General features: G+C 52.2%; 2 protein-coding genes across 3 annotated transcripts in view; one reads left to right on the top strand and one right to left on the bottom strand.

Annotated features, from left to right (window-relative positions):
- Positions 1-8,295, top strand: part of LAMB3 (laminin subunit beta 3) — a 41,509-nt gene extending 33,214 nt beyond the window's left edge. For both annotated transcript variants that reach the window (XM_045298077.1, XM_004699854.2), the window contains 5 exons: positions 2,388-2,595; positions 3,017-3,158; positions 3,527-3,703; positions 4,594-4,747; positions 7,453-8,295. In XM_045298077.1, coding sequence (XP_045154012.1) covers positions 2,388-2,595; positions 3,017-3,158; positions 3,527-3,703; positions 4,594-4,747; positions 7,453-7,589 — 818 coding nt within the window. In that variant the 3' untranslated portion in view covers positions 7,590-8,295. The remainder of the gene's footprint in view (positions 1-2,387; positions 2,596-3,016; positions 3,159-3,526; positions 3,704-4,593; positions 4,748-7,452) is intronic.
- A 654-nt stretch (positions 8,296-8,949) lies between these two features.
- CAMK1G (calcium/calmodulin dependent protein kinase IG) overlaps positions 8,950-21,909 on the bottom strand; it is a 33,535-nt gene continuing 20,575 nt past the window's right edge. The window contains exons 4-13 of the mRNA XM_004699852.2: positions 20,442-20,516; positions 17,859-17,997; positions 16,867-16,990; positions 15,335-15,410; positions 13,562-13,674; positions 12,754-12,832; positions 11,376-11,463; positions 10,660-11,084; positions 10,001-10,128; positions 8,950-9,855 (exon numbers count right to left, since the gene is read on the bottom strand). Coding sequence (XP_004699909.2) covers positions 10,038-10,128; positions 10,660-11,084; positions 11,376-11,463; positions 12,754-12,832; positions 13,562-13,674; positions 15,335-15,410; positions 16,867-16,990; positions 17,859-17,997; positions 20,442-20,516 — 1,210 coding nt within the window. The 3' untranslated portion in view covers positions 8,950-9,855; positions 10,001-10,037. The remainder of the gene's footprint in view (positions 9,856-10,000; positions 10,129-10,659; positions 11,085-11,375; positions 11,464-12,753; positions 12,833-13,561; positions 13,675-15,334; positions 15,411-16,866; positions 16,991-17,858; positions 17,998-20,441; positions 20,517-21,909) is intronic.

The following is a 21,909-nucleotide window of genomic DNA, read 5'->3' as shown; positions in this document are numbered from 1 at the left end:
CTCAGGCTGGTATGGTAAACAATGAAGGAGCTTGCTGCTAGTGAGAAGATTGCTCCAAGCGACCCAGTGCTTCCATGAGAGAAAGACCCGGAGATCCGATTCCGTAAAAGATTACAGTAAAAAAAACCCTATGAGCAGTTCCACTTTGTTACGTGGGGCTGCTATGACCCAGTAGCAAGCCTCGGGCTGTGATTATTGAAGTCATTTATCTATTAGCATGTTGCTTGTCTCACTACTAGCTTGCAAACTCTGAGAGAGCAGGGATCGTGGTGTGTCTAGCTTATCACTGTATTGCCAGCACCTAGTAGAGTGCTAGATCCAGAGGCGATAAAGGCACCTGACATTTGTTGGAGAAGGAGCCCTGGTGGCATAGTGGTTATACACGGGGCTGCTAACCGCAAGGTTAACAGTTCAAACTCACCAGATGAAGCTTTTTGCTCCTGCAAAGATTCAGTCTTGGGAACCCATGAGGTCTGTTCTGCACTGCCCTGCAGAGCCTCTATGAGGCAGAAATTTGCGCAATGAATCAGCAAAGCCTCTCTTGTTGTCCTGGGAGCAGAGTGGTGGCACTTTGGGTTAAGCATTGGGTTGCTAACGAAAAGAAAGGAAGGTCAGCAGTCCAAACCCACTGTGGGAGAAAGAGAAGCCGTCTGGCCTGGAAAGATTTTGTCTCCGAAACCCTCAGGCGCAGTTCTACCCTGCGCTGTAGGACAGCACCTAGTCAGAATCGACTGGAAGGCAGTGGTTCGGTTTGGCGTTGGCCCCACTCGTCATCAGAGTGAGACAGGGCCGTGTCATGGAGAGACCCCTGGCCCAGGACTCAGGAGAAACCATGTGGCTCTGGGCCAGGTGCTTTACAGGTTGACCTCTCTTTCCCTGTTGGAAACTCACAAGTTGATTCCGGGCATCAAATAACTGATGTAAAATGTGCTTGAAAAATTAAAAGTAACAAAAAAAAAGGAAAATTAAAAGTGCCTTAGGAATGTGAGCTGGTATTATTAGACTCTGGGTCTGTGCCAGGGAATTTGCTTGGCCTGGAGCCCAGTGAAAGTGAGCCGAAGGCTTGGTATACCAACAGTGGCTCTTCTTGCTACTACTGCAGTGCCTTCATTCACACCAGGCAGGCTGGCGGCAGGCCACAGAGAGTGCAGGGTATGTGCAAGGAAGCCTGGGACTTGTCCAAGGTCATGTGGGTCCCACCCACCCTTTTGAGCCCAGGCCCTTCATCCTAGATCTACACTAGGGGAGGGTGCCTCCTGGGGACATAGATTTGACCTCTACACACCCTTGCTACCGGATTCTTTTATTTCAACCCCTTGGGGTGGGAGTTGTGATTTCCATTTCCCAGATCAGGAAACTGAGGTCAGCCTTGCTGCAGGGTGCTGGATTAGGGGGAAAACAACCCCTCAAAATTAAACTCACTGCCACTGAGTGGATGCCAACACATAGGGGCCTCCCTGTGGGTTTCCAAGGCTGTAATTGTTCACTGGAGTAGAAAGCTCCGTCTTTCTCCCGAGGAACAAATGGTGGTTTCGAACTGCTGACCATGCAGATTCGCAGTCCAGTGCGAGCAGGTCTGAATCTGGAGCCTGTTTAACTGTTCCTTCTCTGTGGGAAAATTCCATTATCTTTGGTTTTCTGTGTTTCCCATGAGCTTTTGAAAGCCCCTTCATACTGAGTGCCTCCCAGTGCCAGGAACTGTGCTGGGTGCTGAGGACCAAACAGAGCCCCGCCCTCGTGGAACTTACCATCTGAGGACAGGCAAGAACCCAGCTCCACTAGCTGAGCGTGGGCCTGGGTGGGGGACAAGTGCCGAGGAGCAGAGACACCCCAGGGAGGGAGGGTGATGAGTGGTGAGGTAGCACGGAGGGTTGGACGTCTAGCTTGGCTGGCCAGGGAGGGGACATTTGAGCCAGGACCTGATCATTTTTGTCCACCTTTGCACAATGGAGTGCTCTGGGCCTAGGAGGGATGTGTGGATGGTGGGGGGAGGGGGGAGGGGGGGAGGGCAGGGGGAGTCTTATTTCCAGGGATGCAGCTCCAGTTCCCGGCTGCGCTCCCTAATTTCGGGCTGATTATGTGTGTGTTGCAGCATTGTTTGGTCCCAGCTGTCTGGCACCCCTGCCTCTCCCCGGTCCACGGCTTCCTGTGGCTCCAGACACTGAGCTGCCACAGCTGTGCCGACATCCTCTTCCCGGCAGTCACGTGTCAGCCACATTCCCCGATATCCCGTTGAATGGGAGTCGAACTGGTCAGGAGGAAGTGGCACCTCCTTGGGGTTCCAGGCCAGAAGGGCCACTGTGTGCATCCCTCTTGGGTGCTCCTCCACTTAGATCTTTGGAGAGATGGGGTGGGCTCACCAAACCTGACGGACGACTGTCTTCCAGGCCCCGACATCGATGCGGCCACCATCCAGGAGGTCAGCGAGGCGGTGCTGGCCCTGTGGCTGCCCACAGACTCCGCTACGGTCCTGCAGAAGATGAATGAGATCCAGGCCATCGCGGCCCGGCTCCCCAACGTGGACCTGGTGCTGTCCCAGACGCAGCAGGATGTGGAGCGGGCCCGCAAGCTGCAGGCTGAGGCTGAGCAGGCCAGGTAAAGCCCGGCTCCCAGCTTCTCCCCTGCTCAGGCTCGGCTGGCTGTTTGTGCCCCAGCCCCGTGGCTGGGAGCAGAAGGAGAACTTGCGCAGAACGGAGGGTGTAGTGGGCTAGGGGTCAGGAGGAGATTGTTAAGGGATGACCAGGGTCTAGTTGAAAATGGACTTGGATGGGCCTGCCATCCTACTGGAAATGATGTCGTAGGAGGGAGGTCTTAGGCACAGCACCTGCGTTCATGGTGTCTCCTCCAGGGGAGTCCTAGGATGTAAAAGCAGCTGTTAGCACAGTCGTGGGCTCCTTGCCCTTTGTCTGGGCTGGAAGAGTCTTCTCTCGGATTGGCTGTTGAGGAGAATCACACATGTATCCACTGACTTGCTCTGTCCTGCTGCCTGTTTTCCCCTGCCCTCCCCTCTGCCCAGGACCCGGGCCCACGCGGTGGAAAGCAAGGTGGAGGACGTGGTGGAGAACCTGCGCCAGGGCTCTGTGGCGCTGCAGGAAGCTCAGGACACCATGCAGGGCACCAGCCGCTCGCTTCGGCTGATCCAGGAGAGGGTTGAGGAGGTGAGGCTATGTGGCTTCCTTCCCCATTGCTCCGCCTTCCCCACCTCACGTCTGGAGACTGGACAGCCGGACACAGGCCGGGACATGGAAGATCCCAGATAGACACTCAGAAGGACACTGAGCCTTTGGTTCTCTGGTCTCGTGGCCGAGATGCAGAAGCTAGGGGTGGACTCTGAGTCCCAGAGGGGAGGGTTCAGCCGAGGAAGAGGTCTGGAAGTCCATGGGGCAGCCAGAGGACCGGGAGGTGGGCCACCTGGGATTTCCAGGGTGCGGAGAGTTTTTGCTGTATGATAAGTTGTATAAAAAGGGAATGGTGTGTCATAAGACCACTGCATCACAGCTTTGATCTCCACTGGCTCTCTCCGTAGGTCAAGCAGGTTGTGGGGCCAACCGGAAAGCTGGTGACGGCCATGACAACACAGCTGAGTGGCTTCTGGGCGCAGATGGAGGAGCTCCGTCGCCAGGCTGGGAAGCAGCGAGCCCAGGCGGCAGAGGCCCAGCAGCTTGCTGAGGGCGCCATCAGTGAGGCGCTGAGCACTCAGGAGGTACAGGGTAGGGTGGAGGGCGGGGCACTGCCAGAGCTAGCAGGTGAGTCAGGGGACTTTATATACCCAAAGGCAATGGGAATAGAAGGAGAAGGGTCTTTAGGAATAACCCAAACCCTATCCAGCATCTGGATCTGCCCCCGCCACCCACTCTGGGCTGCTTTGGAGGATGGTCAGGCTGCTGCAGATGACCTGGGTCAGGTCTCCTTTTACAGGTGAGGTGAGGACTTGTCCAGAGGCCCAAAGCTCAGTTAGCAGCTAGTCTAGACATCTAGTCCAGGGCTGGTCTCACTGTACGGGGCCCTGTCTTGGCTCCCCGGTCAAGACAGACACTCTTAATTTAGCTTAATCCCATCACTGTCAGAATTAGTCCAGCAAGAAGATTCATTCAGAACGTGCTTCATGCCTTAAGTATGTCATTTGCTTTCCCCTGGTCCTTGTAGACCCGTGCCATGGCCACACTGCCACATAGGGTATGTGCCTGGCACGGGGCTGGAAGTGACGTGGGTAAAGTGGTAGGAGCAGGGAATGGGAGGAAGGGAACTAGAGATGTTTCAGCCTTAGTCTGTGGCCTCGAGGTGTTAGAGGCAGAGCAAGCCTATTGGGGTGTATTAGCCAGGTGCCATCAAACTGGCCCCTTCAGCCTTTTAGGTGAGCGGAGAGTCATACGCTATAGGGCTTTCAATGGTTGGCTTTCGCCAGCCTTTCCTAGGTGTGCTTGAACCTCCAACTTTGGGGTTAGCTGCAGACCACTGACTTTGGGTGTTTGCACCACCCAAAGACTCCACTGGGGTGCTATAGGGGGAGGCCCCCTGTCACTGTGTGTTGCTCTTGGGGATGTCAAGCGGGTGATGCTGATGGCAATACCGAGACCTCTCTACCTTTTCCAGGGGTTTGAGAGAGTAAAGCAGAAGTATGCGGAATTGAAAGACCGGTTGGGTCAGAGCCCCACGCTCGGGGAGCAGGGCAGTCGGATTCTGAAAGTCAAGACAGAAGCAGAAGAACTGTTTGGGGAGACCATGGAGATGATGGTCAGGATGAAAGGTGAGGGGATGGTCCCTGTCCAGAGCTTCGGAGATCAACTCTGTGAACCATCAGTGCGAAGGGAGCAAGATTCGTCAGGATTCACTGGTGTAGCGGTTACGTGTTGGGTTGCTAACCATGAGGTTAGCAGTTCAAAGCCACCAGCAGCTCCTCGGGAAGAAAATGAGGCTTTCTATTTCTATAAAAAGTTACAGTCTGGGAAACCCACAAGGGAGGTTCTTCCCTGTCTATAGGGGCACTATGAGTCAGAAGTGACTTGAAGTCAGTGAGGGCATTTTGGTGGGAGAGTGGGGTGGGGGTGGGTGGGGGGTGGGTGGTGGTGGGGGGCGGAATGACTACAAGGGCCACTGAGGGGCTGTGTGGAAGCCAGAGACGATCCCAGCCCAAGAAATGGCCCTGCTCTCAAGCTTGAAACTGAGATAGGGTCATTTCCCCCACATCCTGAAAGATGGAAGCCACTGTATGTCACGGAACAAGGTAGGGGCCTGACAACTAAGTGTTCCCGGGCTTCAGAGGAGAAATCATTTCCAAGGAGGAGTGTTCCAGGAAGGCAATGCTGAGAAAAGGTCAGGCTGGAGGTGGGTCTGGAAGGAAGCGCAGGCCTGGGAGGGACTGAGAGCGAAAGGAGGCTCTTACGGAGCTCCTGGGAAAAGCGGCATGTTCTGAGGATGGGTGTGGGGCCCACGGAGAGCAGGATTTGTGAGCAGGAGCCTGGCCGGGGGACCAGCAGCTGCATCTGCAGGACTGGCTCCAGGGTGGAGAGGAGGAAGGTGAACCAAAGCTGGCTGTGGGGGCGTAGCCATCGAAGGCACTGGAACCCTGTAATGAAAAGAGGCAGCTGAGGTTCAGGTAGAAAGGGAAACCGGGACTTCTAAGAACCAGGGTCTCTTCTCTAAGATGTGACGATGGGGTCTGGTTGGTGTGCTCGGTGGCTGACACAGAGTGTCTGAATTGCATCTACGCTGTTAACAGAGTCTCTTTGGGTGTCCGGTGGACACCGGGAGAAGAGCGGCTTGGCAGATTGAGCAGATGTGAGGCTGTGGCCAACCACATTGGCCTTGTACATGAGACGATGAGGAATCATGTGCTTATCAAGTGTGTGGAGGGCGTGTTGTTAATGCACCAGCAAACAGACCTCGGGCTCCAGGACAGTCTCCAAAGTCTGGAAGGTTGTCCCAAAACAAACAGGAGGCAATTAAATAAGCAGAAACGTTTCACTCCCACACTGGCCTTGTCTGATGTGAGCATCCAAGTGCATGTGGCTCAGGTGAAGCGTAGCCTGTCGGTGTCGAATGCTGCTGCCAACACTTCCTCCGCGGGAAACAGTGAGCCGGTATCAGGTGTCCCTCACCTGAACACGGCTCCAGAGTTCCCAGGAACGATGAGTTTGATGGAAGCCAGTGGTGTCTTGCTACTGAGCAGAGAGCCAATAAAAACAACGCAAAATGAGACAAGGGACAGCTCAGGGATAATATTAAACACATTTCACAACGGGTGTGACATGTGCCACCCACCCAGAAAAGGCTCAGGCTGTAGCATGGGACAGGCACTTCTCTGCTGGCATGCCCTATCTTTAATCACTGGATGACATGGGCCTGGGGGCATTTGGGTTAGAGGTAGGAGACAGTAGTAATGGAAACGTTTCAATATTTTGCCAGCCTCGAGGTTCTGATGATGTAGTGGGTAGACTTTGGGCTGCACCCTGCAGCTACGCTGAGGGAGAAAGACTGGGCTTTGAACTCCTATACACAGTTACAGCTTTGGAAACCCACAAGGGGCTGCTATGAGTCAGCATTGGTTCACTGGCAGTGAAACGTGTGTTGTTTTTCAATAAGTTTATATGTGTGTCCACAGCTTGACGATTAGCCGAGTCATAACCCCTTTACCTTGTGCTGATAGAATTTTCCCTGGGTGGGTGAGTGGGTGGGGGGTGTTCACGTGGTGGCCACCATGTCTTCTGAAGGATGCCAGGCCTGCTCACATCAGGGGTCTGGGGGAGGGAGGAGCCTGGATGAAGGAGATGGGCTTGTGAAGGGCTGCCAGGTGGGCAACTGGACCTGTCGACTCCTGCTCCGCCAGAGAGCAGACATTTGGGGGGAAGCAAGAGGGGGGTCAACTCACTGGAGCTGGCTGAATTTGGAACTTTGTGAGACAGTGCGTCCCCTCCCCAGTCCTGAGTGGTCCGGGCTGACCTGGTGACAGGCTCTCGTGGATGCTCGAGAGGGGACAGGAGGAGCCGGTAGACTGGGCCACCTTGGATTCCTTCAGGTCCTGGAATAACTGGGTGGTACAGGGAAGACTGGTTTGATATGGAGTGGCATCTTAAGGCGAAAAGCAGGGAGGGTTTCTGGACCCTGGACGGTTCTTTTGCCAGAGTGACCAGTTGGGAGAACTGGTGGGAGGGGAGCTGCCTGGTTACCTTTGGCTGCCTGTGGCCTCAGACTGAAAGAGCCCAGAGCAGTGGAGGGGCATAGGGACCAAGGACAGGGCTTCGGGGTCTAGTTCCTACTGGATTTTTCTAAGGGTCGTTTGGGGGCGTGGAGAAAACATTTTGCATAGCATCCCAATCATTAGCGGACAGGCCAGCCTGCCCTGGAGATAATTTCTCCTGAACACGATGCTTCGTTTGAGGGGAAGAAAGGCTCGGGAGTAATAGGCTGTCTCACCAACTCCCCCTCCTAAGCTGCTGTCCCATCTGTCCCCAGACATGGAGTCGGCCCTTCTGCGGGGGAACCAGGCCGTCAGGGTTCGCTCTGCAGACCTGTCTGGGCTGGAGAAGTACGTGCAGAAGATCCGAGACCACATCCACGGGCGCATGCTCTACTATGCCACCTGCAAGTGAAGCTCTGCTCCCAGTCTCTGCCCCACGGATCTCCCCAACGTTGTCTTTGGAGGGCAGATCTGGTTGGAATGCTTCCCAGCTCCGTCTTCCAACTTTGTCTTCATCCTGAAGCCCAGCCTGTGCCCTCCTTGGGCTGCGGCTGAGCCTGAGTGGAGGGGGCATCTCCAGGGAGGTGCAGAGGTGGAGGCAGGCCTGTGCTGTTGCAACCTGGAGTTCCCCCCACACCTCCCTTCTTCCTTCTTTGACGGTGAATCTTGGACCAACATAAAAACTTAGCCACAAGTCCAGTGAAAATCTTTGGAAGGAAATTTAGAGGCTCAATAAGGGAAAAATGGCTTCTCTCTTGATTTGAGTCTTTATTTACTGCTTCTGCCTCCATCCGAGTCCCTGGGTGGCCCCTCTGTGTGGGCTCAAGGCCTGGTATGTGAAGCATAGGCCACCTCCCCCTCAGCTCTGTCCTATGTCCCCATCACCTGGACTTAGGTTGGCTTGGGACCTGGTGGCTTTGTTCCTGGACAGCCAGGGAACATCTTCCACCTTTGCACGTTGGTCCAGCTCCTCATTTACAGACGAGGGTAGGGATTCAGAGCAACCGTGCCCAAATCCACACAGCTCCTCAGAACCAGTACCAGGACGAGAATCTCTGTCTCTTGGGAGCCCAAAACTATGTTCTAAACAGATGTGTGTGTGTGTGTGTGTGTGTGTGTGTGTGAATGGGGTTGGGGGGGGGTAGGTAGGGGAGTGTGGAAATGACATTAAAAAATGTATGCTTACCATGTCTCAGGCACTTGTGTAAGGCATCATCTCAATAATCACTTCCCTACCAATATAAATTATATTAACTCTTTATGGAGCACGGGGTAGCGCTGGTGGTGTCGTGGTTGCTTGTTGGGCTGTGATCCACATGGTCAGCTGTTTGATACCACCAGCAACTCTGCCGGAGAAAGACTGGGCTTTCAACTCCCATAAATTGTTACGGTCTTGGGAACCCACGGGGGTTGCTATGAGTCAGCTTTGACTCGATGGCAGTGAGTTTGGTTTTTGTATTTTTGGGCATTTGGGTAGGCACAAGGATTCCTTTTGGCACAGTGGGCTAAGTTTCAGGCTGCTAACCTCCAGGTCAGTGGGTCAAACCCACTCGTCGCTCTTTGGGAGAAAGATGAGGCTGTCTGCCTGCTCTCGTAAATAGTTAGTCTGAGAAACCCGAAGGAGCAGTTCAGCTCTGTCCAGCACACTGGATGCTCTCAATTCTCAGCGGTTTCCACCTGCTCTCCACCTCTCCATGCACCTTCTAACACTCCTCGCGGGCTCCCGAGTCCTGATCTGCTTCTGTCTTTGGAAAGAACCAACTGAAGCCTCGTAGAGAAAAATATGTACATTTTATTGAGCACAGCAGTGAGCATGAAGCTGGAAGGGGTGATCAGAAGGGGAAGCCGGGGAGGAACCTGGATGTTGGGCCAAACTCTTCTCTGCATGAGATGGGGGCAGAGGCGGGGTTAGAATGACTGCTGGGAAAAACAGTCAGCTTCTGATGTTCCCTAGAATGGGGGTGCAGGAAGGGAGGTGGGCGAGGATGTCATGCCACCCAGTTCCTGGGTGTGGTTTTCTCTCTGGGTCACCTTGGAGGATGTGAAATTGCATTTGGACTGGGGCCTGTGATGCAGGTGGTATAGTGGACCAGGGAGCCGACCAGCTGGTGCCCCAGCGGTGGGTTGGCGGGGGAGCTAGTCCTGGGTTGGGCATGAGACTGTGGAGAGCCCACAGGTGGATCCCGGAGCTACCAGCATGCATGCAGATGGACCTGGCATGCAGCTAGGTTACCGAGCCTATAACGGACGGACGGGACCACAGAGGCAGGGCAAGTGTGTACAGAGCAGGGAGCTGGGACAGTGCCCCGTATGGCTTTGCTTGAAGGAATGACAGCCTGGCCAGCCCATGAAGCTGTTCACGACAAATGACACAGACCCGGCAAGAGCTATCTAGGCACACTGCACAGAGCCACAGCATGTGGGGGTGGGGGCACAGAGCAGGCTGGTCAGGGAGACCTGGGGGCCCATGTTGAGGCTCCTCCTGCCCACAGCTTCTATGGGGCCTCACACTTGGGCGCACTCCAGAGACACCTCTGAGGGTCTGCCCCTGGGCAGCTGCTGTCTGCCGCTCTGGCCAGAAGACGTTCCTGCCAGGGGCTGCTCTGCTTGCTGCCCGCTCCTCCCTCTCTGCAGGGCAGGTGCCAGGCTGGGAAGGGCAGAGGACGCCAACGTCTCTCCTGCAAAGGAAAAGGGGCCCAGGTGAGGATGGGGCTGCTATCTCTCCGCCCTCCCGCCTCCCAGACCCCACCATTCGGACCCTAGGATGGAGATGTTCTCCTCACACTCCCCTGCCCGGCATCCTCCTGCCCCTGGACCCCGCACCTGAAAATTGCTGTGACACAGGCAGAGGCTCCAGGGATCACATGATGAGGCAGACCCCAGTCTGCCCAGCCCGGCAGTGGGAGCTGCCGCTGGTTTTCCCTGGCACCAGGACCTCGGATTTGAAATGTCTGGACAGGAGAGGAGAGGAGAGAGGAGAGGAAAGGAGGGCAGCAGGTTTGGATGGGTTTGCAGAAGGAAGTGGAGCAGCGGGTGGGGGCTCTGGGTGAGGGAGTGGCTCTCAGCGCCTGCCAAGTGGACTCAGGCCCCCCTCTTTATGAGCTCAGAATGTAGAAGGCCCCGCAGGAAAGACAAACAAGCACCCTTCCACTTCTGCCTCCCAGACACAGAAGTCTCAGCAAAGCCCAGTAGCCTGTACACTTGCCGTGCCTTTGCTGAAGCACAGTGAAGGTCAACCCACCCGTTTTACAGTGGAGCGGAGGGGAGGAGAGACCGACATTCCCTGCCTGGCCAATGGCACGCAGCTCTTGAGTGGCAGGGTCTGTGCTGAGCCCAGGTCCTGTGATCCCTGCACGCGTGCTCTCCTCACCTCATAAAAAGGTTTCCCAGCAGGATGGGCCCCCTCCTCATTTCTTTAAGTCCTGTTGTTTGAGACCCAGGCTGAGCAGGGCTAGCCCTCCCGGGTGGGCTGAACTACGTACTGTTTCTTGTTGGCCTTTCTGAAAAGTGTGGGCTCCGAGCAGTAGGAGGATTTCCCTCTGGTCCCGATGTTCAGGCAGCTGGAGCAGCAGCCACAGGGTCCCATGGCAAGGGGTCCCTGCTGCATGGGCACCAGGCTGCTGCTGATGCGGAGGGAGCCATTGATGAGGCAGTTGAGAGACCTGCCTCCGTGGATGGCGGGACAGGGGCTGTGCTGGCAGGGTAGCCGGGCCAGGGCTGGGAGGGCCACATTCTGGTCCAGGGCAGGTGCCTCCGTGATAGTGAACTCAGGGGAGCTGGGCCTCGAGGCTTCCAAGACTTGAACAACAGGCAGCCGGTTCTCCACCTCCGGGCAGGGTCCCGGGCTGTGCAGGTTCATGTGCAGCTTCTTCATGTGATGCACCACAGCTGCTGCATTGAAGGCTTGCTAAGGAAACACAAAACCAGGCGCTTGCTGCCCCATCTTTCCAGGGCATCCCATCCTCCCAGGGTGCCCCATCCTCTCAGGGCGCCCCATCCTCCCAGGGCTATGGGCTCAAGCTTTCCTGTTGCCCTGTGGCTTCCTAGTATGCTTTCTTCCTTTGTCAGAGAGGGCCCAGGGAGCACCAGGGTCTGGTCCACGGTGAAGTCCCGGGGAAGGGCCTGCACCAGCCCCTACCCCACTCAGCCACGAGGGGCCCCCTCGAACAGCCTGCTCCCACCAGAGAGGACAACTCACCCTCCACTTGCTTTTGGCAAAGTTTTTCTGGATTTGCAGGCTGACTGATGGGTAGATGTCCCAGTGGAGGGCTGTGTTCCCATCGATCCTGGGGGGCAGGAGGGGACAGCTGGTTAGAGGGTGGTTTTGGAAATGAAGTGGAGCCTGGCTAAGGGGTGGAACACACAGGTCTAGGTTTAAAGCTGGGTGGATTGCCCCAGGAGCAAAGTGGCCCACTGCATAAAAGGCTTCAAACCCAGGGTGCCTCTGTCCCCCAAGGCAGGTCATAGTGGGCTTACCCTTTGGTAAACTCAAAGACTTGTTTTAGAGCAGGGGTGGCAGTTGATGGTGTCACGGGAACACAGCCTTTGGGCTGCTAATCACAAGGTCAGCAGTTGGAAACCACCAGCTGCTCCTCAGGAGAAAGATGAGGCTTTCCCTGTCCATAAGCACAGCCTCAGAAACCCACAACGGCAGTTCCACTCTCTCCTCTAGGGTCACTCTGAGTTGGCATCGACCTCATGGCAGTGGTTTTCACTGAAAGAGGTCAGCAGCGCTGCTCTTGAGAGCACCTGGGTTGTCGTGATCCTTTAGCTCAAAACCTGGTTGGGAACCCATCTCCTCTGAACACCTTCCGCAGTCAGGCCCTCCAACACGGACTGCACGCCCCCGTCCCTGGCTGCTGTCAGGGGCCATGGGGCTACAACCTGTGGGAGTGGGTCTGCAGGGGTTTCTCCAGAGAAGGCGCCATGTGGGTTTGAAACGACAACCTTTTGGTTAGCAGTGAGCACTGCACTCTTCTGCTTCCTTCAGGGCTCTCTGCCCCCTTTGCCCCTTTTTATTTACTCATCTCAGAGTTTCTGACATTGACCTTGTGCCCAGCCCTGTAAGGAAGGTGGGTCCTGACCCAAGGTGCTCGCAGCCTAGCTGCAAAGGCTGCTCCATCCATGAGTAACAGTATTCAAGGCAGCGATGTGCCAAAGAAAGTGAGCTACAGCAACTGGGTTGAGGCCTGGGGCTGTAGCAGGTTAAGGGTTGGGTTGGCAACCACAAGGTCAGCAGTTCAAATCCCACCAGCAGTTCCAGTGGGGGGTGGGGGGACCGTGAGGTTTTCTGCTTCTGTCAAGGTTTCTAGCCTCAAAAATCGACAGGGCCAGTTCGACTCTGTCACACAGGGTCGTGATGAATCAGAATCAACTCCATGGTGGGGAGTTTGTTTGTAATAGGAAATCAGAGGAAGCCCTAGTCGTGAACCTGGCCAGCATTTGCATGTTCAAGATGCTACCGCAATACACAGCTCAGGGCAAGAGGATCTCCCGGACCACAGAGTTAAATCTGCAAGGTTTGGGGAGACCCGTGGACAGGGTTTGCAGAGAGCCCCCCAGCACTACTCACTCACCAGGGGTGCCTCAAGGCCTTCTCACAGGTATACCGCTCATTCGGGTCCTTCTCCAGCAAGTGGCAGATGAAATCTTTGGCTAGTGGGAGCAATCAAAGACACGGCAATTAAGGACCAAATTTCATGACTGCTGGAAACTCACTTCCGGGCTGGTGGGTGGCAGCGAATACATCTCTAGCTAATTTTCCAAAGAAGCAACTTTAAATGTCTTAAAAGGGAGTAGGGAAAAAAGCTCAAAAAAACCAAACCCTCTAACAACAACCCACTCTAAACCACCAAAGAAAGAGGCTTTAAGTAGCCTCACTCACCCACACAGTGCTGCAAATCCGTCTCTCATCACGAGGCCCCCATGTGCCTACTTACCATAGCAGGCGTGCATTTGCACAGAGTTGGGGCACATGGGTATGCATGTGAGACGGGCTTCTTCCAGCATTCCACTTCATCCCACTTAACAGGCCCCACATGCCTGCACCGCATGGCCTACCTTCTTGCATATGCATGCATGTGGAGGCCAATCCCTTGGTTTTGCTAGTCCCACCTGAGATCTCATCCAGACTGCCTCTCCATCCCAATTTACCGGGCATCCTTTGGTTCTGCCTCCAGGGAAACCATTACATGATCCAGAGTCACACATGATTTCCCTGGCCTTTGAACCAGAGGAAGATCTCTCCACTCGCCTTGGCAGCCAGCTCTATAGAATCCCCGGGGACTCTCAGGAGCTAGGGCTGTCAGCCTTTGTTAAACTTGCTTCTCCTGGCAGTCCCTGTGTAGAGCCTGTTATTTCGTCCTTCACGCCCACTGGACTTACCTGACTCAGAAATATCATCCCAGAATGGAGACTCAAATTCATAGTATCCCTCCTTGATTTTCTCGAAAAGCTTAGACTCTGTTTCCTCATAGAAAGGGGGATACCCACACAGCCTGTAGTGGAACAGGAAGTAGAGGTGCTCATGAGCCATCTTGCCCTCTCTTCTCCTTCCTCCTCTGCCTTCCTCCAGATTCCCCCAGTTGTACAAGCAAGAAGTGAGGAGACCAGGAAATGGCTCTGACGCAGCACACTCAGAAGAGATACAAAAGTCAGGAAATGAATAGGCATCCCTGGAAGATCCCACCCTCCCTATACTGCCTCTGATTCTTATATAATGTATAAAAGATCTTCAAGAAATCAGGTGGCGCCTAGCTATCTGAAAGACAGTGTCTGGGGTCTCAAAGGTTTGTCTTGAAACAAGCAGCCGCCTAAGGGAGGTTTCAGCTAAGTCCAGATGGAAGGATCAGATCAGCCTGTGTGATCCAAGGATTAGAAATAGTAAAATCCAAGAATAGAGGAGGGAATTCTATTAGAGCTTAAACTCTGAGCACCAACTTTGCACAAGGCTATGGATGTTAGTGAAATCCCCAAATCCATTTGCAGAGTCCCCAGTTGGATTAAGCCTCCACTGCACTCCCAAAGGCGGTTGACTAGGGATGTCAATAGTCTTGCCCTCAGACAGAGTGCATGGGAAAGTGGATTACTGCAGAGATCGTTCATTTAAAATTTAACATTATGATAAATTGTTTTCCCTTTTGACCCATTTTAAGTTTGTTCTAGCTCCCATTATCTTCCGTTTTCACTTGGATCGAGGTTTTTCTGTTTTATTTTGTTGTCATTGTTGAATGTTTTGGGTATTTTTCTATATATCAAACACAGAATAGGTAAACCTATAGAGAAGATAGTAACTAGATTAATAGTTCATGAAGAAAATGCTCTAAAGTTGATTGTGGTGATGATTGCACAACTAGTTTAATATATTTAAACCACTGAATTGTATGGCATATGACTTACATGTCAATAAAAGTATCAAAAAATAAAAGATCTCCAAGAAAGATGGTGGAACGCCCACGTGAATGTGAGCTTCATGAACGCAGGACTTTTGTTTTCGTATGTTTCATTCCTGCTGAGTTTGTTAGCACCCGGCCCGTGATGGGCAGAGAGTAGACTGTTCACGCACATTGGTTGAGAAAAAAAATGAATGACGGAATGATTGCAAGTCCTTATTGATTATAGCTGCGGGCATTGAGAATTGAATCCACACAGAAGGTAAGCAGCACACAGCAGATCTATTTCCTCGTAGCTGCTTGATGCGGGCAGGGGGAGGTGACAAGCTCTGTCAGATGTCATTCAAGATGACCTCCTGCCTTGGGCCAACATCACAGGAAAGAAAGCTGAGGTGCTGGCTCCACGTGGCTTCAGAGCCTGGCTCACTGTGCTTTTTCTCACTGCCCGTTCTGTGGGGTGGAACTGGGCACATTCATGTACAGCAAGTGGGGTGGGGTGCAGAGGGACAAGTGTCAGGTCCCTGAAAAGTGGCTCACCCTGAGCTCTGAGTTGGGAACTGGGTGGGCATCAGGACAGAAGAAGTTTGGGGGCTGTGTTCATGAGTAAGGATGCCTGCGTGTGCCCGCAGGTGGGCCCACATGTGTGCATACACACCTCCTGCACTTGCTTGGGAGGTGGATTCTGCCAGAGGAGCGGAGATGGCAGCGGGCAGAAGGGGTGGGCAGGCTCTGATCGCTCAGGCACTGAGCCAGTGCTTCTACTCACAGTATGTAGGTGATGACGCCAATGGACCAGCAATCCACAGCCTTGCTGTAGGGCTTCTGAGCCAGCACTTCGGGAGCTGCAGCAAACCAAAGGCAGTGTCATAGCTGGGGACAAGAGGACAGGGCTGGGAGCAGGGGGCAGGGGCAGGGGTGGTTAAAGGCCAGGCAGAGACTTAGAGAAGAAAACTAGGACAGCTCATGGATGGTCTTAGTCCTAGGAAAATGACAACTCCATGAAAAAAGCCCCCAACTAGACTAAATCTTCCGGAGAGCTAGAACTTCTCCGTCAGACCCCCGGGTTCTCAGCCAGGGGCTGTGACTTCCCTATCAGACCAGGGACTCTCTGAAAGCTGGATCCATTGCTTTGATCTCAGTTGGGAAGCCACCAGGCAGGAGCGGCTTCTCTCATTTCAGAACTGGAGGTCACCAGTGTTGGGGGTGTCTCTCTCTCTCTCTCTATAGATGGTGAGCTCCATGAAGGCAGAGGCTGAGTCTCCCCACTAGGCTATGAACTCCCAGGGGGAGCTGCCCCAAAGCAGAAGACATGCTTTTCTCATGGGAGAAAGGGGAGCCCCAGGCAACAGAGAGCTGCCATCTGTCTTCAGCCCAGAGATCAATCGGCTCAGTGTCTGCTGGGGAGTGTCCAGTCTGTCTTCTTAAGAGATCGCAGCGTCTTCTTCAGTCAGGACCATTTCCTACTCCCTAGTCTCAAGCAGATGATTCTTGGCTGAGAAGATGTGCTGGCTCTCAGGAATACTTTTCACCTCTTATCCTGCCTACTCTGACCTTTCAGAGATCCCGGGAGCCTCCAGGGCCATTCAGAGAAGAGGCCCCGCCTCTGCCGGATTCCTGGCATGCAGCCCTGGGTGTATGTCTGAGGAAACCACCTTTGGGTTCATCAGGTCCAAGCTCAACGTCTTCCATTTCCAGGTGCCTAAGTGTGGGGAATGGAGCTCTCTTCCAGAATGGGAAGGAGGAGGTAGGGCTAGTGCTCCAGGTCTCAGCTCTGGTCTGTGACCAGCTGGGAGGATGAAGGAGGAAGCCTGTTCACAGAAGTGAAAGCCAAAGGACAGACAGGACCGTGAGAAGGAGCCCTGGGTTAGGCTAGCCTTAAAGATGGAGAATTTGGGAGCAGGAGCGGTGGGCTTGGACCCATGGTAGTGAAGCTGATTATGCTTTGGGCTGCTAACTGCAAGGTTGGCAGTTCAAAACCACCAGCCACGCCTGGGAGAAAGATGAGACTTTGTACTCCCATAAAGATTTACGGTCTTGGAAACCCACAGGGGCAGTTCGACTCGATCCTATGAGGTCACTATGAGTTGGGATCAACTCAATGGCAGTGAGTTCGAGTGTGAGTGGTGATTTCAGAAAAGAAGGACTGACTGGGCCCAAACCTTAGAAGTGAATATTTTACCTGCATTGACCCTACAATTGAACCCGGTCTCCTGACAACTATCCCTGTCTGTGATAGAGGACTATCTGTTCAGTTGCATGTAGCCAATTGGTCAGACTCCCTCCTGACTGCAGACTCACCTACATAACCTGGGGTCCCACAGGCAGTGGACATGACGCCGCTCTGTTCCATCTTGGACAGACCAAAGTCTGTGATCATGATCTTGGAATTCTCATCCGGGGTGAGGTACAGCAGGTTTTCAGGCTGGGATGGAAGAGAAAGGTCACACAGGGCAGGATGGAATCCCTGGGAGCAGACAGCTCCTTCCTTTCCCTGATCTGTCCTTTCTCAGGACCTTGTGCCCAGCTTCCCTCCTTCTCTCTGCACCCGACTCTGCTCACCTCACTGTGATACCTGTCCTCATCTTGTGCATTCCTGGCTCCTCCATCCCCTCACCCCCAAGTAACCTCAGCTGTTAGCTTTTTGAGGGAACTAATACTTAGGTGAGAAGTCCTGGTGGGGCAATGGTTGAGAATACAGATGCCAATCTAAAGATCGGTGGTTCAAACCCACTCAGCAGCTCTGGGGGTCAAAGTACTGGCTCTCTGTTTCTGTAAGGATGGCAGTAAGGAGACCCTTGGGGGAGTTCCACTCTGTGATATGTGGCCACTGTGAGTGAAAGTAGACTCCGCGGCACACAACAGCTCTTGGCTAACGATCTCTGAGTTTTCCAACTCTGGGCACGATGCCTGGTGCAACATAGACCATCAACAAGCATGTGGTGCAAGAGATATGAGTGCTACCTTGGTTTTGAATTGTATGAGGCATAGTGAATCGACAGATCAAGAAAAGGCTAAGGTGCAAATGGATACCGACATTTCTCAATGAATGCACACATTTTAAGGGTTTCACAAACCACATCATCCCCGTGTGGGTAAGTCTCCTCCATGTGTTGTGTGGGTTACATGTGTGCACACGTTATGTAACGGTTGTTCAATCATTCAAGATTTGTTTAGAGGAATCTGGGGGCAGGGTTGGGGGAGGTTGTCTTTGGAACCAACTAGTCCAATGATCTCATTGGCTCCCTGAAGGGGCACTATCAGTTTTCACCAGAGGAGCCCTGTCTGGGCACCTTTAAGTCTCTGTGCACGATGCCATTCTCGTGGAGGTACTTCACGGCAGACAAGACCTGCTGGATTACCAGGCTGGCATCCTTCTCCGTGTAGACACCCCGCTCTAGGATCCGGTCAAAGAGCTCCCCTCCAGAAACACTGTGAGCACAAGGGCAAGCAGAAATGAAGTTATTCTAGGTCTAAGGAACCAGAAGGTGTTTTTCTGTGAGCATGGGGCAGATGCCCATGGGCTGTGATTTGTGAGCTATGGGGAGAGGTGCTTATGTCTGTGCTTAGAATTATATTCCAAGTCATTTTTCTCAGCCAAGCATTGACCACTCCTTTAAAAGGAGCATGAGCCTCATTCCTTAGTGGAGAAGCCACTCATTCCTTAGCGAGAACACTTCTTAGCAGTTTTGCTTTTTGGACTAGGACAAAGGAAGTCACGATGTAAAGAAGAAGGGTGGGGTGGGGGCAGTATAAATGAGGAAAAAAGCAGAAGCTCTGGTGGCATAGTGGGTTAAGTATTGGGCTGCTAACCACAAGGTCATAAGTTCAAAACCATCAGCTGTTCCAGAGGAGAAAGATGAGGCTTTTCCCCATAAAGAGTTACGGTTTCAAAAACTGACAGGGGCAGTTCTAATATGACCTACAAGGTCACTGTAAGTCACAGTGGACTTGATGCCAGTGAGTTTGAGGAAAGAGAAGGTTAAATAAAAAACAAACAAACAAGCTAACGTTTCTTACGCCAGGATTTATCACCACCACTACCCCCTTTCTAAATTGGGATTCTAAAAGCTAGATTTAGGTGGTGTGGGGCAGTAGGGGTATTTGGAGAATAGTACAGTGTTACAGGACTTACGTCAACTCAAAGATCAAGTCCGCTCCTCCTCAACCCCTTGAATACCATTTACACTATCTTCCCAAGAAGTCTTTAAACTAATACTGGAACACCCCAGCGCCAGAATCCACTGCTTCCTGAAACAGACCACTTGCTTTGAGGAAGCTTCTTAATTGTTCTATATATTACAACAACATATATTTCCCAGTAGCTTTTAGCAACAGCTACAAATACCACTATTGGGGCCACACGGAATAAGCATACCATCTTATATACATGAATCATCTCAAGTGTTCGAAGACTGAAATGCTGTCCTCAAAGCTTTATGCTTTGCCAGGGTCAGCATCTCCTCAGACTACTTCAACCAGGCTTCTCAATCCCCTCCCCATTTCAGCCCCCCGTCCCCAACCACCCATTACATGAGATGTGGGCAGGCGCATGACAGCACCATGCAGTAAGGAGGGAATTTAATTTCTTCCATCCAAATGCACGCCATCTTACTTCTTTTGTTTATACCTGTGAACTCTGAGCTCAAAACCACTGTAGGTGCTAGAGGCCCACAATCAAATGGTCTTTGTGCACTACTGTGTGCTCCCAACAATGAGCAACATGCACTCTTAAAGCTGATGTCCTAGGAGGCTTGGCAGCCACTCAGTGACTTCCAAACCCACCCACGTTGCTGCCTGCCCTTTGCCGTCCAAACTGGTGGGCTGTTTTCTCACCCTATTGGGGTGGATTCATCAAAATGGCAGATGGTTCTTACTCATTTGTTAGTGCTGCTTTGGGCCTCCCCAGGACAGTTTTCCTCCTGCTCCCTTGCTTGCCTGCTATTTCGCTTTGCTGTGCTTTGAGGGAGCCCAGAGATGACAGGCTCAGGACTCATTTAGCGCATTAAAATTTCAGGCCATCAGAGGGATCTGATGAATTGGTCCAAGAGTAAGACACCGCACTGCAGTTAGTCACTGAGACTGTGTGTGTGAGAAAGACTGTGTATGTAGGTGTAAAAATAAGTGCATGTGCGTGTTTCTGTACATGTCCTTTAAAAATAGAAAGGTCTAAGCCCAAGGCTGGGCCCTGGGGAGCCCCTATCAAGTCCTACAAGTGCTGTTCTCCATCAAACTCTTCTTTGGACATTGCAACGTCCCAGACATCCTTTGAGTGAGGCACAGTTTCTGTCCTACAGATAGACAGACTTAATCACAGCCTGTTTTTAACTTGGTCGGCTCTCTTCTGAGCGAGTCTTTCTTTATGTTGAATGGCAATCTATATACCTGTGGCTTCTACTCCCACAATAATTTTACCCTGGAGTGATGTGAAAACATTTAACATCCCATTTGATGGAAAAGCCTGGCACTAGAGAAGGGTTTTGCAGGATCCCTGCTGTGCCAGGCATGACCTCTTCATGAAGTTTTTGGCTTATGGAAGGTTCAGAAAGTTCTAGGGGAAGGGCTGGAGCAGCAGGGAATCACGGGTGGGCTGGAAACAGGTATTTATTGATGGCTAAGGCGTGTTCTAGCAAGGAGTAGGCTGTACTGTACGAACTCAATAATCAGCCACAGTTGTAACTCTCAGCCCCCCAAGAACGTGCTCCTGGCTCGAGGTACTCTGAGCCTAAAGGGATTCTGCACATTCCAGAACTTCCTGAACCGATTCTTGGTTCTAACTTCCATGCATCACCCTTCCCTCACCACCCGCCACCCTTGAGTCCCTGTGCACCCATCTCTCAGGACCGTTGTGGAGACCACAGGTCTCTTTCACTTACAGCTGCATGACCAGATAGTAGTGAGTGGTGCTCTCATAGATGTCCTCCAGGGTCACAATGTTTTCATGCTTGATCCTGGAAATAAAGTAAATATCATGGAGAACGGTATGTGATTCAGGCTTTCCAAACCAGTAATGCAAAGGCAGCCCAACCAGGCTTTCACTTCTAACAGAGGCGTTTGCGACTGTGTTTAGGGAGGCTTTGTCATAAGAAAGTGTTCACCGAAATCCCTGAAAGAAGGTCGAACATGATAGTGGGACAGGAGGAAAATAAAAGGAAATAGAGGAATGAACTAGGAGGCAAAAGACATTTATAGAGGTATAAATATATGCATGTACATATGTACATATATTAATATATAACAATAGAGATGTAGGTCTATGTACATATATTTATATGTTAAGTATGAAGGTAGCAGATGGATATTGGGGTAGTACTCAAATCCTCCCTCCATGCAAGAGCACTTTGTTCTAATAACCTGGCATCCTGTGATGCTCACCTTTCCAAAAGGATCACTGAAGACAGAATGGGTGCATATGCTAATGTGGTGAAGAAAGCTGATGGTGCCTGGCTATTACAAGATACAGTGTCTGGGGTCTTAACGGCTTGAAGTTAAACAAGCAGCCATCGAGCAGTGAAGCAAGACAGCCCACATGGAAGAAGCACACCAACCTGTGTGATCATGAGGTGTTGATAGGACCAGGTATCAGGCATCAGAAGACTTAATAAACAACCATTTTGATGCAAACGAGGGGGGTCAGAATGGAGATGCACCCTGTAGACAAAGCCCATTTGTAGACAATTGGACATTTGCTCACAGAAGGGTCACCAGGAAGGGATGACTCAGCCAGGGTGCAGTATAGCACCAACAAAACACACATTTCTCTAGTTCTTTAATGCTTCTTCCCGCCCCACTATCATGACCCCAGTTCTATCAAATCTGGCTAGACTGGAGCATGTATACTGATACGGATAAGAGCTCTCAACACACAGAATCTAGGACAGATAAACCCCTCAGGACCAGTGAGGGTAGGGGGAAGATAAGGGGAGAAGGGGGAGAAAGGGGGAACCAAAAATAATGATTGACATACAACCCTCCCCCCCTTCCAGCGGGATGAACAACAGAAATGTGGGTGAATGGAGGCAGGGATGGTGTAAAATATGAAAATAAAAATAATTTATAAATGATCAGGGTTCATGAGGGTAGGAGGGGCCAAAAGAAGAGCTGACAAAAGTGGCTCCAGTAGAAAGAAACTATTTTGGAAATGATGGCAACATATGTACACATGTGCTTGATACATGATGTAGAGATTGTTATAAGAGTTGCAAGAGCCCCAAATAAAATGATTTCTTAAAATTTTTTTAAAAAGAGAAAGATTGCCTACATTTATAGGTTTAGTATTAAGGTAGCAGAAGGACATTGGGCCTCCACTCAAGTACTCCCTCAACACAAGAATACTTTCTTCTA

Source organism: Echinops telfairi, unplaced genomic scaffold (genome assembly GCF_000313985.2).
Source record: "Echinops telfairi isolate 266 unplaced genomic scaffold, ASM31398v2 ScPeMD7_7424;HRSCAF=8462, whole genome shotgun sequence".
NCBI classification, from domain to species: domain Eukaryota; kingdom Metazoa; phylum Chordata; class Mammalia; order Afrosoricida; family Tenrecidae; genus Echinops; species Echinops telfairi.
This window is presented reverse-complemented; position numbering and strand designations above follow the sequence as displayed.